The 17,837-nt window shown below is 38.2% G+C and overlaps 1 protein-coding gene across 15 annotated transcripts in view; it reads left to right on the top strand.

The window, feature by feature from the left end:
• Positions 1-17,837, top strand: part of PARD3 (par-3 family cell polarity regulator) — a 459,181-nt gene that overhangs the window by 282,703 nt on the left and 158,641 nt on the right. For all 15 annotated transcript variants that reach the window (XM_056335022.1, XM_056335029.1, XM_056335028.1 and 12 more), the window contains 2 exons: positions 7,979-8,129; positions 15,934-16,123. In XM_056335022.1, coding sequence (XP_056190997.1) covers positions 7,979-8,129; positions 15,934-16,123 — 341 coding nt within the window. The remainder of the gene's footprint in view (positions 1-7,978; positions 8,130-15,933; positions 16,124-17,837) is intronic.

The following is a 17,837-nucleotide window of genomic DNA, read 5'->3' as shown; positions in this document are numbered from 1 at the left end:
GCTTCAAAAGTCAAAGTCTACTTAACTTGAGTATGAAACTGTTTCAAAACTTTGTGAAGTGACCTCTGATACTCCCTTTTTATGCTAGCATTATTCTCATACAGCTTCACCAGTTCTTATGTTGTAGTCTAAGCCTCCAAAACAATTACAGGAACAATAAAAATATACATAAACACCATCAGAGTATTATCTTGTTTTCAGAGAGGTTGTGAGGAGATCATTTACATCATCAACACTTACATAACTATAAACTCAAAAGAGACCACAAACTTCCCAGAAGGTAAAAAGTGCTTTTACGCTGTTGTGGTTTTACTGAACTGAAGAGTTGCCTGTAGAAAGAATTTTCATTGACTTGCCAGGAGATAGAGTATTATCCATCCAGGTTTTCAAGTGAATTATCTTGTAGTAAATATTGATATAAGCATGGAGTTGGTGGTAGTTATGAATGAACTCCAAGCCAAAACTGTGTATCTGAGTTTTTCTCCTGTTTGCATTACATCTACACAGAGTAATGTAGTTAATTCTGTTAGCTGCACTACTGCAAACCTTGCAGAGCTTTGTTTAATATCTCAGCCAGTCTAGACAAAAATCACACAGTGCATATTTGATGGAAGCTGTTAGATTAGTGTAACAAAAACATTTAATTTGGGATATGGATATACCAAAGGCACTCTGCCTCCCTTTCAAAAAAAGTTAAATATGCTGTTCTAATTATACTTTCAATGTTTAGCCTTGCCCTCAGTGATCGGCATCGTGTGTTGACTCTTCAGCTTTCCTATATAAGCACAGACAGACATCAAGGTACATTTCCAAAGTTGTGCAGACAGTAGCAATTCGGAAAGAAAAACTAATATTGACTGGATATTCATATATGGCAGGTATTTAACACCTTAGTTTTCAGAAGACATGGCCATCAGCTTTTTAGATCTTTAACTCAAGGCCGACGTTTTTTAAATTACTAAGATTTAAGGAGGAGCAGTGGAGCTCCTTGTGCCATGTTCTGTTAATTAGTGATATTATTATGATTAGCCTGTATGGGCAAACAGCTGCTGACTGTATCACCATAATGCGTACACAGCGCTTAGGCACAACTGTCAGGCAGATCGGTGCAGCTGGCAGCAGTATGTGCTGATTCAAGAAAATAAAGGTAATGGTTACTTTTGGAATCCTGCTTTTTTCAGTCCAGCAACCTGGACAGATTGCTCGTCTGCACTCTGTTCATGTCATATGCAGGTAGCTTTCGTCCACCATGATGGGGAGCATCACCATTTTCCTCAAAATGAGAGACTTCAAGGTTTTTTCTTGTCTATCTCCCTGTTTTGACAGAATTAATGTCTTGCTAAATGTCCCTGAAATGAAGGTTTGCAAATGATTTGTAGATCCCTAAATTTTTTTCTGCATGCCTGTTCATCTTTGCCTCAGTTGCTGACTGGAAAATGGAGCAAGTCATGAATCCAGACCATACAAGGACTCCATCAGCTGTTTAAATATATTGACTGGTAAACAGATCAGTGAGAGACACTTTGCAAATGAGTAGTTTCATTATAAAAGAAAGGAAGCAAGCAAATGTGTTTTGTTTTTTCTTCCTGGTATGTGTGGAAATATAAAACATTAAGCATAATTTTTCCCTGGATGCGATACCTAGTTACCTACTTTGAAATTGCGATGACAGATTCGTTTTTTTCTTTTCTCACTAGATTAGTTTTGTGATGACCTTCTGGAGTTCATTTAACTAATGAAAAGGCTTTAGCATCTTCTCCAAACACAGTGGTTTCACTGTTCACTCCCTTCTCCAAGTCATTGATAAAGCTGCTCATCAGCCTAAGCTGTTCCTAGCTCTGATCCCTGGAAGACCCTACAGCTGGCTTTGCTCCACCCTGAAGACTGATCTTTGTGTCCAATCCTTTAGCCAGATTTCAACTCAGAAAATGAAGACTTAGTCCAGTCCCATGAAAAATTAGTTTCTTTAATGCCTTTGATATGAAGCCTTGGTAGAAGCTTTTTGAAGATGCAAGTATGTCGTGTCCATTTCATTGCCTGAGAGCTCAGAGAGCTCAGTGGCACCCTTGTGAATATGCAGCATCCCAGTGAGGCAGGATTTCCCCGTGGACCCATGTCCGTCATGCTCAGCGTTCTTACTCTCTTGTGGATGCCACCATTCTATCCATAAGGAGGTTAGATGCCTGGTCTGTAGTTCCCAAGATACCCTCTAGGTATAAAGGCACCCACCAGTCCTCGGGCACCATGGCTGTTCATAACAGTGTGTTGAACGTTTTGGGCAACAGTTATGCAATTTCATGTTTGAAAATGCCATCCAACCTGGGTGACATGTTAACTTCTCACCTACCCATTTGGTCTAACGCTCCTGTGTATTTTCTTCTGGCTGATCTCACTCCTCTCCTTATTTGTTACCAAGAAAGGGGTCAGGTGTAGAAATCTCCCTGATATCTTCAGCAGCAAAGGCTGAGACACAGAAATCACTGAGCTTCCCTGCTGCAGACTTCTCCCTCAGTGCCCCTTTCACGGTTGTCATCAGGGGCTGCAGCTGAGTTCCTGTGTTCCTTCTTATGTCTGGTGTCCTTGGTGAACATTTTACCTTCAGTCTGAGCATCCATTGAAGGATGCTGCTTAAATTCTCCTTTCTTCCTCTAAATTTCTTGGGCCATATGATGTTCGGTTTTTTTTAACTGTGGCACATTTTACCTGAGCTTTTAATACAGGGGTTGTTAATGGTATCCTTTTAGGCCTCTGGTGGTCTTTTTGGTACATGATTTTCAGTGCATTTAGGTAAACTTCTAATAGTAAACATCCCAATAAATATTTTTAGAAGTTAGCTATGGGGGTAGTATGTACATGTTTTTCTATTTTGTAGTATCTTGCGTATTCTGTTCTGCCTGACTACCTGTCCCCATTTATTTTGACTTACTTTTTTCTCCTTTATTATTTTTCCATCCTTAGCATCAACTTATAAGCTACATCTTGGCCCAGGTTCCTCCCCATACCCCATAACCTACCATCTAACTACATTTTGCAAAGCTGTGTGGGTTCCCTCCCACCAATTCTGAAAGCATTTTTTTGTCTTCTGCTTGCCTTTTAACATTGTCAGAAGAAGAATGCAGTATTTCTTGGAAACACTGTACTGATTTTACTTTTACTAGTGCACGGTTGTGCATGTAGGTCAAACATGACCCTTTTACTGGCTGTTTACCTACATTTTTGCATCTTGCAACATCTGTCCCTAAAACAGGATCCCAGCTTGGGTGGTAACAAAGAAAATCATATCTACTATTGGTAGCGGTATTGTAAAAGTATATGTGTTGAAAAAGGAGCTAAAGCATTTTGGACATCTTAACCATAGTACAGATAAGAAAGGAAAAAGAAAGCCTGGAGAAAAATTCTGTGTGACACAAAGAGCGTGGGTACCCTATATGCAGTGTAATATATAGCAAATTTCTGTACTGGCTTCTTTGAAATCCATAATGCCTGCATTCCAGTATTTGGATAATTTCCTTTCTGAAGGAAAAAGTAAGTTTAATTATTGTTTCTTTAAAAAAATAAAAAAGTCTGTTTATGCTTTGAGTACTTTGGCAATGGTCTTGTGCATAAATGTTTTTCATATTTATGTGCATAACTTCAGATAGGATCAATAGTGGTGTTTAAGTAAGAAGGACCACATGAGTTGTCCTTTTGTCATCTAGATAAGCAGCAGCTGGGGTAGTTAGTACAGACAGTGCTTTAGCAGGCAGCTGGTTCTTATTTGAATGACAAAGGGCCAGGGTAGAGAGATTTTTTATTTTTAAAAAATATAAAATATTGTTTCTATTTTTATTTTAAGAGAATGGAGAGAAAAGGAGCTACAGGCAATCTGTAGCGTAAGGTTTTATTGCATTTTTATAAATATGATCATTTATTATAGATCAGTGCTAGGACCCAGAGAGGGAGCACTCTCTTTTCAGCCTGGAGAGGAGAAGGCTCAGGGGCACCTTACCAGTGTCTATAAATACCTGATGGGGGAACAAAGAAGATGGATCCAGACTCATCTCCAGGCTGCCCAGGGCCAGAACAAGAAGTAATGGGCAGACCCTGAAATACAAGAAGTTTTTTTAAACATAAGAGAAAGAATTTCTTCTGAGAGGGTGGCCAACCACTGGCACAGGTTGCCCAGAGAGGCTGTGGGGTCTCTTTCCTTCCATGTGTTCAAAATCCAGCTGGACAAGTCACTGGGCAACCTATTCTTGCTGACCTTGCTTTGAGTGAGAGGTTGGACTAGATAATGTCCAGTGGTTGGGTCCAACCTTAAACAGTCGGTGCCTCTGAACTGTCACACCAAGAAATGCTCCTGCCTGGGGCAGCTATTGGTAGGAAGTATAGGGGCCAGTTGCTGCCTAGCTTGTGTTCCTGTCCAGGCCTTTAATGAAGGTCAAGAATTCATACATCTTTGTTTATATTACCTACATCTTAGCAGCTAATCAAATTAAATTATATGAATAGGCCTCAGGTTGTGCCATGGGAAGTTTTGATTGGATATTAGGAAAAATTTCCTCACCAAAATGGTTGTCAAGCATTGGAACAGGCTGCACAGGGAAGTGGTTGCCTCAGTATCCCTGGAGGTATTTAAAAGGTGTGTAGATGTGGCACTCAGGGACATGGTTTGTTTAGTGGTGGACTTGGCAGTGTTAGGTTTATGGTTGGACTCAATGGTCTTTTCCCACATAAACAATTCTATGATTCTATGATATCGGCTAAGGGAAGGAAGTGGAATGTGTAATTCAAGCTCTGTATTAGAAATGCACCAGGAAGAACAAGTATTTATTTCAACTGCAATCTTGCTTTGGACTGTCAGTCTCTTTGTCTTGCCCACAGAACAGTTTCCACAATGTAGGTTTTTTTTCACACAAACCTTCTGTTAACCATGTAAGGAAAAGACTGGGTTTCTTTGAAAGCCAGTTCTGTAATTCCTGTCTAATTTTTTTCTATTTTATAAAAGGCATTGTAACTTTTGTAAAATATTTGTGTAGTTGGCTTGATGCCTTTGTTTAAACCCACCTTTTGTGATGCTAATTAGAAATGGAAAAAGTTTTCCCCATGAAAATGTTAAAATACATGATTCACTTTACAAAACACAGCCATCTAAACACAACCTCCTGCTATTCCTTTTTATTTACCCTGTACTTGACTGCGTTGCCAGGAGTGAATTTCTACCTATTTCTCTGATTCAGAGCTTTCTTCTTGTCAGTATCTTTCTGAAAATCTCCTGAGACCTTCCTACAAATGAGTTTGAAAGTTGATGGGTTGTCATATGAAGAAGTACTGTGCAATATGGCTCACTAAAAGCTGGACACTTGTTACATAAAGTCATCAATATAGCACTGGGAGAACAAATCCCAAAGCACTTTGATATTTTCACACCTTATTTAAAGACAGTGATGTAAAGGTTAGCTCAGCATTTAGTGCCTTTATCATGCAAGTTTAAGTTCTCAAGCAGTCTAATGTTGCTTTGTGCTTTTTTCTTACAGTGTTTCAGAATTTAACATTCTTGAATTTGCCTTGGATTCGTTTATTACAGAGGCTACAAATATTGTTTAATTTACTTTTCAGTAAAGCTGTCAGTTGTAATCTGCAATTTAAAAAAACTAATAAAACAAATCCTCATTTCACAATTTAAACCTTATTGAGTCTAATTCACTTGCACTGCAAGTTTATTATTCTCCTGCAGCTTGACGTGCCTCCAATTGTAATTGTGTTGACCCTCCGATGCAGTAAATCTCCCCAGTGCTTATCAAACTGGGAGAGATAAGTCTACAATTTGGAACTTCATTAAATATCTCATTTATATTAAACAGATGATGGCTTTGAACAGAAATAATAATTTTTACAGACTCTGCGACCTCCCGATCATGGTCTCCTTGACTTTGTAATGTGGTGTTTCGCAAACCTCCACCCCTTCATGTACCAGGCGTTATGCCAGTACTCAAATGTCAGGAGTTGTTAGTCCATTGGGCTGACTTCAAAGCCTCTGCTGCGGAGACTGTAGTTGAATGCTTTGTAGCCCTTCAAGCATATTTAAAAAAAAAATCTTTTGTAGTGTACATTTCTTAGTCATCTGGGGATTGCAGGTACAGTGATTAATAATGGGCAGCTGTTACAAGAAGAAAAAACAACTATCAAACATGTAGCTTGTTATTGTAATTCATGAAACTATGAACTGCTCCTCTCATGCTCATTTAGAGACCAGTCCTTGGAATAAGAATTCCGAGTTCCCAGCGGCTTCAAAGAGTTTGCAGCGTGTTCAGTATCTTGCTCCCTGCTGCATTTCAATACATATAAATACGTGCTGTGGTATTCTGTAAGGACATTGTTCTTGAGATTTAACTGTACGCTTCAATTTGAAGAGGTGTGTTGGTGACAACAGCTAGTGCTTTTATGTGTGAGTTTGTATGATTGCCCTGCAAAACACATCTATTTTTTTAGTATTTGTTTATTTTTTAATAGGGCCAGATTCAGTTCATGCTGTTTAGGTGAATTGGTGTAATGGTCTCAGTGAAGCTCTTCCAGTACCATCATTGAGCAGCCGGCAGGCTGCTGGAGCTCAGGTGAACCGAGAGCTTTAGGGGCAGGAAGGCTGGATGGCGTGAGGGCTGGGTGACAGCGCGGGGAGTCTCTTGTCTCTGCAGTGAGCAACTGGGCACTGAAAAATTTGGCATCCAGACTGGCCAGTGAGCACACAGGTGCTCACTCTCCTTGCTCCCAGGGGCTGTCAGCAGTGGTAGTGGAGCTGCCTGTGGCTAATGCGGTGGGTAAATCCAGCTGGATGATATCAAGTTGCTTTATTTCTTTACCTTGCATAGGTGCTGCTTTCCACTGAGCTCTGATTTGCTGGGGCTCACTGAGGAAAATACAACTTTCCCCCCTCTTTTTGTAAATCTGAGAGGCATATACAGGCAAACAAGGGATGACCAGCTTCTACAAACAAAGGCTGGGCTAGGAAGTCGCTCGGGGGAGCCTTCTGATGGAGAGCAGCTGGGGTGGGGAAGTGGCATACATGCAGTCTTTTCCTCTGTGCCTGTGGCCAAGCAGCCCATCTCCATCACTTCTTCCACCACCTACTGCATCTGTTTTGTCGTGGCCAGGGAGGTCTGCCTGGAGTCTTGGTGGGCAGGGACCCAGCAGCTCCAGGGGCTGAGGGCTGGGATAGGTGGGGGGCACCTCAGGTCTTGCCAGTTTTGGATGCTGCAGCCATGCCAGGGATCAGGGAAGCTTCCACACTGAACAAAGCATGGGAGGTCTCTGTACCCTGCAAGTAGGAAAGGCAGAGCAAAAAACTCATCATAAGTAGGAAGAAAAAAAAAAGTTACTATGATGTTTGACTTCTTTCTCTCTCTCTTTTTTTTTTTTCCTTTCCCTTTCCCTCCTAACTATAAAATATTTGAGTGTTTGTGTACTGTTTACCAATACGTGTGGTGGGGTTTCCTGGGGGTTTCCATGATGATTACATTTGGAAGCAAATTGCACCACTTCAAAAAGCAACAGCAGCCCAATTCCACGTGGAGTTACTGCTCCGCACTCCTGAGAGGAGCCTTGTTCTGACAGGCTGTCAGTGTGGGAAAGATGGCCCAGCTGTCTGCCCAATAGTATTGAAAAAAGCCAAAACTGTCTGTTTAAGAAATTATCCAACAAAGACACACAAAAATGCAATGTTGTGGGTTTTTTTGGTTGTTGGGTTTTGTGTTGTTTTTTTTTTTCCCCAGCAATTTTCTGTTGAAGGATTTGAAATTTGACAGGGCACCATGGGAGGTGCACTGTAAAGTGGCTTAGAAAGTTGGTCATTAAGCAGACCTGTCATTGCAAATTATATTTATCCAGGGTGAGAAGTCCTAGCTCATTTGGTCCCAGACAAGTCTAGGCCTTAGGCAAGTTGTTACAGTTCCTCCATGCTGCTAAATGGACCCTGGGCGCTAATTTTCCTTTCTCTGTGCAGTTGGAGTCACCTGGGAGCCCTTCGGGGCCAGAGCTGCCCATAGAGACTCTGCTGGATGACCGGGAGCGGAGGATTTCCCACTCCCTCTATGGTGGGATCGAGGGTCTCAGCGAGTCGCCCACGAAGAACGCAGCACTGAGTAGGATAATGGGTGAGTCAAATCAGCTCAGCTAATCGGGGCGTGTTTTTATTCCTCTATGTGACGCATCGAAGGGCAATTAATGTATTAGGTGTGGGAATCGGGAAACATGGAGGTTGCATGGACCAACTTAAAATGTGCATTAAAATTGTTCCATGCAACCGTTCTGGATAGTTGATAAGAGAAAGTAAGTCAAACAGAATTACGAAGTGAATTTTGTATCTCATGGCAGGTTATAGAACAAATAACAGGAGCGTTTAGCATGGTTTTTCAGTATCTGATTGGGGACAATAAATTACTGGTTGGTCTATTCTCCATGTTGAGCCTTCATTCACATGAAAGGCAGTGACTCATGGGAATTTATAATTAATTTCAGCATTTCTTCTCCTTTATTTCAGTCATACTATAGTACGAAAATAAATAAATCAAACTTGCATCCATTTATGCTTATTAGGGCATTTCATTAATTTGTTTGAATTTTTGCTTTGCAGGACACCAATTTTAAAACCTCATAACTAATTTTAAGAATCCCTTGTGTAGATTCTGTGCCATACCATCTGCAGGGTCCCAGTGGATAATGAGGTTATTAGCGGTTGCTCTGCAGCAACTCAGCTTCCGATGTACAGAGCTAGGTAATATAGACTTGCCTTGCCACAGGGGTGGTTGGATTTACTGCCTAGGATGGGATTAGTTTGAAAGGATTTTCAAATTTAAACGCAAAAAGCAGCTTGATGAAAATAGCACCTGGCAGAAGATGCAACGACTGCTTGCTTGAGTTGCAAGTTTTAAACATAAGAGGTAGCCATTAAATCTGGGACTTTTTTAGTGTGCGTGACACACAGAGAATATATTAGAAGATGCTGCTATAAATTTGATATGAAGCAAGGCTGAACTTAGTTTTTAATTGCTTCAGATTGATTTTCATCCATAGAAAATTAGTCTACCACTTTATGCTTTTTCCGGTCAACAGTTTGTATATATACTTTTCTCTGTTTTGGGGTTGTTGGTTGTTTTTTTGTTTTTATAATTTCTGTATTTTGGGGTTTGCTTTTTCTTGGTGGTAGCAGAATAACACTGTTGTTAAACTCTCTGAAAATCCATGGGTTTGCTGTTTAAGATATTTCTTCAGTTAAGCATTTTGTTCTTATTTTGTGCATTTGGGCAATGGTAATTAGAAATAAATCATATTCTGTTCTATTGCGTTACATTTTGTGCAGCTCAGAAAATAAAATGAGAATTGAGGAAGCATGAAACCTTTTCACCCAAAGTCATATGCTGTTAAAGAGAAGAATTTAAAAAAACCTGTTGACTAATTTAAGGAATGATAAAACAATTTGAAGTCTTTAGCACTGCTCTGTCATAGAAGGGACTAATTCTTGTGATGTCTCTGTCATAGAAGGGACTAATTCTTGTGATGTCAAGGCTTTAGATAAAGCACTGACAAAGCACTGCCTTCTGCTTTTTCCATCAGTGTTGCAGAGGATTTACACGTAGAGCTCATATAAGCGTTAATGAGTTATCGCTTAAACACCTTGTCCAGTGATGGGAGAAGAAACCCTGAGAGAGTCTGTGTGCATGTGTGTCAGCAATGCAGTTTACTTCTGTATCAAAGGAATACAGGGCTTGCCATGCCAAATTGAACTAGTGGTTCATCAGTCTGCTATCAACCCTTTAGCAGTACCCACGAACAGATGTTTCAGCGAAAGAAAAAACCTCTTTCCAAAGCTCTTAAAATCTAATGCTTCTGGATACCTCTGCAATATAAACATAGAGGGGAAAAAATCCTTCCTGCATTTTGTAAGCGCTTTATAACCTGAAGCTGATGTTTTGATTTCCTCTGAATCATTGTTTATCTGTATTGTTTTCAGAAACCAGGAATTATGTAGCAAATTGGTAGGTTGTGAACTAAATCCGTTGATGCTTTAGTTGTAAGCACATGGAAAATCAAATTGTGCCTGAACCTCATAGTAAATGTGGTCTAGCCCAGTGTAACAAAACTGATCTTGCTGGTCTTGGACTGGGTCATTCCCTTCTGCAATCATGGCAGCTTCACAGAGCTGTCATGTTTAAACCCAGGTTTTAGGTAGCAGTCAGTTTTCTAGTATGCTGATTTTTCTGAATTTATCAGTACCACAAAGTTAAAACTGCAGTGTTTGTAATCTTTTATGATCTTCTTGCATGCACATTTTCTTACAGTTCCATACAACAGAGAGGTATTATTTATCACATTTGAGGAGAGAGAGGTACAGCTGCTTGTTTCAGACTAACAGACTTTTGTAAGACTCAGTCATTTATTATGCAGTGGAATTCCTGTCCTGTTTGCATTGATAATGAGAAAAACCTCAGATATTTTTTTTTTTTTTTTTTTTTTTTTTTTTTTTTTTTTTTTTTTTGAGAATGCATATGTGGTGTTACATGACCCTGGAAGAGTTTTCCTCCTCTCTTGAAATGGGTCTGATAGCCAGGATAAATCCTAAGAACAATCTGGCTGAGGAGGGCCCCACATGGAGGAGCCCTCTGACTTAAGGGCTTTTGGAATGACCTGATGTCTTTTTATTTACCCCCCAATGGATTTAATTATGTGAACTTCTAGTGCTCTTGGTACCTTGTGGTGAGGAGGTCACAGTTTGATTTCATGTGTGAAGGAGTAGTTTTTTCTGCTTCTTTTGCTATTGGATAAAACGGATGGATTTTGAGTTTTCTTCCTTCCTAAATTAGACTATTAAAAAGTGATAATCTTAAAGTCTGGAAAATGCCTGCTCTTTACAGTCATTGCTTAAAGTTGAAATAGAACTTTTAAGAGAGTTTTGTTTCTTTCAAATACAGCTCGTGTACTTTTCAGGAAGGGTATTTAAGACAATTCCCTTACTCTTTCAATACATAACTGACAGCAAGAACTGGTTGTCAGAGCCTTGCTGTGAAAGTGGGAATAAAATACCAGGTTTAGAACGTGATTTAAGTTATGTAAGATAATGTTTGCTTACTGCAAAAAGGCTACATGAATCTTTTAATGTTTCTGACAATTCTTATGTTGATGTTTTTCTAGATGATTATTGCTATTATAGATTTTCTAATGCCTTTTCATTTGATAACATTTCACCGAAAATTTCTGATGGAGAGGAGGTACCGCTTTCTGTATTCAGGGGATATTTTGCTTTTTGATGAGGCATTTTTTTTATTTATACAAATTAAGTCTTCACTTCTAAGAATTAGATGGCGAAAATAAACCCTTGTGTGTGTTTGTTTATTTTTAATATTTTCAGGTTGCATGTTGTTAGTACATTCAAAATAACAACTGTGTTATGCTGGTTTCGTGGGTTCTATGATTAAAAATTCAAGTCTCTTCTTTTGATACACCGTTCTTATATATCATCCATTATGCTTCTGAGTTTTGCAATACGCAAATACATACATAGCTGCTGTCTATATAAATTATTCTTATTCAACAAACAGCGTAGTACAAAGTCTTCTTTCATCTTTTTTTTCTAGTTGCTGATATTTTTTTTTATGAACACAGTGGGCTGTGTTGCTACCAGTGACTAAACATAAGTTATTTATCAGGGGGTGCACAGGATAACAATAGTTTGCACTGAATCTGCGTTTCATCCTGAAGGATCCCCCAGAACTTCTTAAAATTTGATAGTTCCTACACAACAGCAAGTACTTTGTTCTCTACATAAATAATTGCTGTCTTAAGGACAGAATGAAGAGGAAGCACTGCTGAAAAAAATTTAACTAGAGATGTTGAGTGTGTGTATCAATTAAATGAAAATAACCCTTTACAAAACAGAATGCAGTTCAACAGCCAGGAATCTCATCAGAATGTGGTGGTCTGGGATGATAGCCTTGACAGATCTGAAGCACTCCCTTGAAATCCAAAGCCTGAATGTAGTGGAGACGTTTTTGTCCTTAGCTGTTCCCCAACATTTATTCCCAATCCCACCTCTATTTAGCTTGAAAAATTAGATTATATGAGTATCTATGAGGGATTTTGCCAAAACTTAGGATGTTGTTAATGAAAGTATGCTATTGGGGGGAGGGGAAGGAAGACCTGGAGAAGTTCTAATTTCTCATTGCACAATTCTCTGTATCTCTCCTGTAGGCAGTTTCATCAGTATTGTCATCATCATCACTATTTTCATTTATTGTTACTTCTGTTATTTATTACTGTATTTACTAGTTTGGTTAATACTTCATTCTTCATCACAGAGTAGCTGTTGCTGATTTCTTGGTCAGGCGGGTTAGGAATAATTTGCCATGTCAAGGCAAGAAAGGCCCTCTATTCATGGAAGAGGCTTGAAGTGCACCATCGGTCTGAATCCCACAATACCAAAATGCTCATCAGAGTCACCCATAAAGTAATATTTGGTTTTGAACCTACTGTAAGGGTGTTCAACAGATTTCTTAGACCTTGCTTTAAAGAGAAAGCAACAGCAAAACAACAAGAACTGAGTCAGATACAGTACCATGACAATGCAGTGTAGTATGTGAGCCAAGTTATTGAAGTTATTCCAGCAAACAGATTAACTAAACTTCAGGGATTTTCAAGATATAAAAGGACTTGGAGTACCTTCATGACTAAACCTGTTGTCCTTTTTATGTACTATGTATGCGCAGGGGTTTTTTAGAGTGCTTTATGTTGGTGGTTTAACTTGGGTCCAAACTATTTTCTGGTCTATTATAGGTCTATAGTGTTACAGGTTTGAAGGTTTGCTCTTTGCACATTTTTCCTTCTATGCTGAAAGTCCTCATAGACCTGTGTACTGGAGCTCTGAGACGTCTCTCTCTGCACAGGCAGGTGGGAACCCTTCTGACCCCATCGTTTGGTATGGTCCTCAGGCTACACTTGTTTAGATTGGTAACTTGTTCAAGAAATTTGAGCCTCGTGGTCCTGAGAGAAGACACACTTGAAAGGGAGAATGGTTTCTCTTCCTTATTACACCATCCAAAATACTTGGTTATTACAGTTTATCTGGCTGAAGTTGAATTAATATATGCAGACCTGGAACCTGAAGTGTATTCAGAGTCTAAATTTTATAGCACTTTCCCAGCCTGAGGGAAAATTACTGTCTTGGAGAGGTGTGTAGACAGCTTGAGCAACATCTTAGGTTTGTGGATCAGTGAAATATACTGCTGATTACTAGGTTTGAAGTTTCTTTGATGTTTCCTTGTAATGTTTCTCACAACACTTGCCGAATTGCTTTCTCCAAGGGTATTTTCTGTCCATTTCAGCTGAGCTCTCTACAAAGGGCTGAGGTCCGTCTAACCATCTGCTGGAGGTGAAGCCTTTCACCTGTTTTTAGCTTTATCTGCAATGAAAAGCATAGTCATGTCAGATGGGTTTTCTTCTTAATTCCAAAGCAGCTATTAAAATGTCAGTCTTTACCCTTGTCAGATATAAAGCAGGGTAGTGAAAAGTTAAAAATGTTACTGAATTACTGTAGCCTCTCAAATGAGAAGTTCAATCTGCCGAATGCCGTAAGGTTATACCTTTTCACAATCAATTCTTTGGAGACGTTATTAACTACAGAGTTAACAGTCTTGTAGGCATTATGTTTGGAAAGAAGTACATTACCAGGCTAAACATTAACCTGTCCATCAAAGAAACTATTGCTGGGCAAGGAATCAGCTGTTATGCAAATGGAACACATTCATTTCAGTTTGACAGTGATGACATGTTCACCATGCCATACCTTTTTCTTCCAGACACTTCAGCCTTCTTCACTGATCTTTTCTGAAGCCAGTTTTCCCACTTTGGAAAGCTATACAAAATACATTATCTAGCGCAGTGATTATTTTAGCTAGCTCTTTATGCATAAGGTTTTATTTTTTTGTTTGTTTTTTAATTATGGCATGCAAAAGTAGTGATGGTAACTAAAACCTTTCCAGAAAAGAGGAAAAATTATTTTCCCCTAATTTTACACAATTTTTCCGTATGTGTAGGAAAAATAAAGTGTGAAAATATTTGATGCATCCACAGAAGCAGTTTATGTTATGAATATATAAGTTTTGTTGTATATTATTACTGCAGTGCATCATAGTTTTAGAATAATTTAAAGTTTGTTGTCACATTAACGGTTGATTAAGGTAGTGGGTTTCTTTTCATGAGGTGTGACATTTTTTCTAATTGTTTTAGTAAGATAACATATTTCCAGGAATAAAATTTATGTAGTGTCAGCTGCATGTAGTGAGAGTTAGGACCAAACATTTTATATTACGTATCTTTTTAAGTCAAGCATCAATATCCAAGAGAAAAAAAATAATAAAGATATTCTAGCACATAAAAAATTATGTGCTGCAAATGTGAAAGATTCATACTTAATTAGCCATTGCCTCGGATAACTAAATAATTTTCATCCAGGTTTGCAAATCTTCATTTTCCTTAAAGGAAGTTTTAGCTTAGTGTTTCTAGATACTGAAATAACCTCTGTTTTTGCCAAGTTAAAATTTTAAATGGTGATAATTCTATATTTCCACTGTTGTCCAAATAATATCATATAACCCCCCATCCTCCCAAATCTGTATGTCATGCATGCATCCTGAAAAACAGATTTATTCAGTTTAAACCATAGTTATGTTACGAAGCTTTGCAATGAAAATATTCCTTCTGATATTCTTTATAGCTGTTTAGTCTGTTTTGGTGGCATAAAGTTTTCTATAAGTTTAAAAGTTGCTTCTACTTTTTATACAGCAGTTGAAAATTATTATACAATCTTATGCATTGAAATAGTTACTGGAAAATACAATTATTTGTGTATAACTATCCCTATAAAAGCAGCAGTGGTAGTGGATTTATAATATTTAGATGCACATTAAAACTGTTTTGCATGGAAATAATTTTTTAGTAGTTTGTAAGAATCCTCTAAATTTAACTGCTACTCTCACAAATCAACCCAGTGAAGTCTGCTACTGAACAAGGAATAATGCTGAGTCTTTATAGTGTCTCTTTCATGTTTGTGCTGGCTCTAGTTTAAGCACTTTAACAGTGTTAACATTTATTTGAATGTGGTGGTAATAGAATTAGGTAATTTTTTTCCCCAAATATTGCATGTGTTCCTCCAGATTTTTTTTTAAAGGAGAGAAAGAAAATTTGGAATTGTTTCGCTTTAGCCCTGAGTTCTCATCACCTTTCACAATCGTTACCTTTGTGGAGGCATTATTAAAAGGTTCCCATTTCCCAACAGCAGTCAAACAAGTTCCGTATGTCATGAGGCCAAGATTGATCAGGACAAGTGATGAGCTCTGTTAGTTCCCGTTGAACTCTTTCTTTGTTTCTAACAAATGATTTGATGCAAGAGAAGATGCTGTCTCCTGGGAGGTGCTTTTCAGTGGTTCTTAGTGACAGGGCCTGAGACAATGAGCACAGATGGAAACACAGAGGTTCTCTTTGAACATCAGGAAACACTTTTTCACTGTGAGGGTGACTGAGCAGTGGCACAGTTTGCCCAGGGATGTGGTGGAGTAGAAATATTCGGAAGTCATTTGGTCAGAGTCCTGGGCAACTGGCTGTAGGCATCCCTGCTTGAGCCAGCAGGGATGGAGCAGGTGAGAGGTCCCTTCCAACCTCAGCCCTCCTGGGATTCTGTGATCTTCCTGCAGTAGGTCACAGATGCAACTGGTATATATTACTTTTCAAACCTCTGCGTAGGAAGATGCGTAAAAATCAGACATAGTTACTTTCATTATCTGTGTTGTGTCTCTCTTATCAGTCGCATTGCAGTTTGGTGTGACATTTTATCAGCTGTGATTATATGTTATTCAAGGCACACTCTGCCATTATTTACTTTTGGGGTTTTTTCTTCCTTTTATTGTTCAGGTAAATATCAGCTGTCTCCAACGGTGAACATGCCCCAAGATGACACTGTCATTATTGAAGATGACAGGCTGTCAGTCCTCCCTCCTCATCTCTCTGACCAGTCGTCATCCAGTTCCCATGATGATGTTGGATTTGGCACTGTTGATGCTGGTGGATGGGCTAAAGCTGCAATTAATGAGTCAACAGACTGGTAAGAGAATGGTTTAGTGGAAGGAAAAAAAAACATGACTGCAGTTACATCTTTTTCTTTAGTTTAATTGTTGGCTACTGCTAATACTAATCTCCCCCCCCTCCTTCACATTTTGATTCACTGTTTTCAAACTGGTAATTGTGCCTGTTTCAGGAAGGAGGGCTGTACAGAAAATTTGTTAGACTTTCTACTTCTGATTGTAATTTTGTGCTCTGTCAAAGCACATGTGTGGTAATGCTATTAATTGTTATTAAGATCAGATTCATGTATTGCTGTGTTAATTTGATGATTTGATATAAGTTTAGTTGCCAACTGAACTAGCTTTTATAAAAAAAAAAAACCCTTTGCAAAATATAAATACTTGAGTTCATGAAAGAATACTTACCAATTGGAAATTTTAATTTATAAACCTCACTGTAAATATTTCAACATTTAGAAAACAAAGGTGTTGTCTTTGTCTTCCAGTATATATCTAGGAGCCTTTTAGTTCTTCTATATACTCTCTTGGTTTTCTTAATAATGTACAGTAATTTGAAAATCTGCTTAGAGGTCAAGGCAGCAATTTGTTTTGCCTTAGTGTCAATGCTTGTGCACCAAGAGCTAGTTAGGATTTCTTCATTATGCATAAAGAAATATCTTTCATAACATTGTCTGATTTGTAACTATCATGCAAAGACAGTGTACTGTAATAGCTCTAAATTTAAAAATATGAAAGTAATAGTTCCACATCTAAAACTATAGAAAGTAACTTCATATGTTTAATCTATAGTAAAAATAATTTCTGTGTATCTTAGATTGACTCTCTAATTACTTTCATACATTTGAGTATAAGAGTCTTCTTGATGAATGCATTGAGCTCCATTATTGACTTGCTTAGATTCCTGGGAAAGAAATACTGTTTATTGCTTAGTACAATTAATACAGATCTAAGATTTAATTTCCACGTCCTGTAATTATGTATAGTAATGGCAAAATAAAAGCCCACCTCTGTACGCTGCCACTTCTTGAAGCGAGATAATTACCACAAATAGTGTGAAATATATGAATTTTCTTATTTTTCTTGTCTTTCAAGCCTGTTATGAATGTGTCAGCAATATCTTAATAAAACAGCAATAGCACCTGCCAGCTGATATGCACCTGTCATCTTCTTCTTTGCTTTATATTAGTTTATTTCATCTTATGTCCAGGAATTGAGTTCTGTATTTTAAGGACTGTTTCAATGATTGTATAAAAAGTTTATGTTTTTTTTTATTTATCCTCATTTGCATATTTTCTAAAAATGTTGCTGCTCTTCTCTTGGACAAGTCATACCTGTGATCTGGGCCCTTGAAAAGTCCATCTATCTTTTGTAAAAGCTTTTAGAGCTGAGAATCTGAGAGTTTTAAACAGAATAGTACTCAAGGCTGCATATAAAAGCTTATTTGTGAGTGAATTTTTTTAGCTGAATATGAACAAAAACCTACAGCGTAAAGTAAAAGTCCATTTGAAACCTGCAGATGCTTTTACACTTACTTATGCAGCATATCTTACTATTCATATACTTTGAAAATGAACATAACAGTAAAGAAAAAAGGAATTAGATATTGTGGAATTGATCATGCTCAAAACCTGTAAATGTGTGTTTAAGAAATTGTAAAGGTCTTCAGATACAATTGCACTTAAAAGAGTGTATCAGTGCAGCCCCTTACTATCTAATGTATTCTATTTGTAAAAA

The sequence above is a fragment of the Falco biarmicus genome, chromosome 4 (genome assembly GCF_023638135.1).
Source record: "Falco biarmicus isolate bFalBia1 chromosome 4, bFalBia1.pri, whole genome shotgun sequence".
Classification (NCBI taxonomy): Eukaryota; Metazoa; Chordata; class Aves; order Falconiformes; family Falconidae; genus Falco; species Falco biarmicus.
This window is presented reverse-complemented; position numbering and strand designations above follow the sequence as displayed.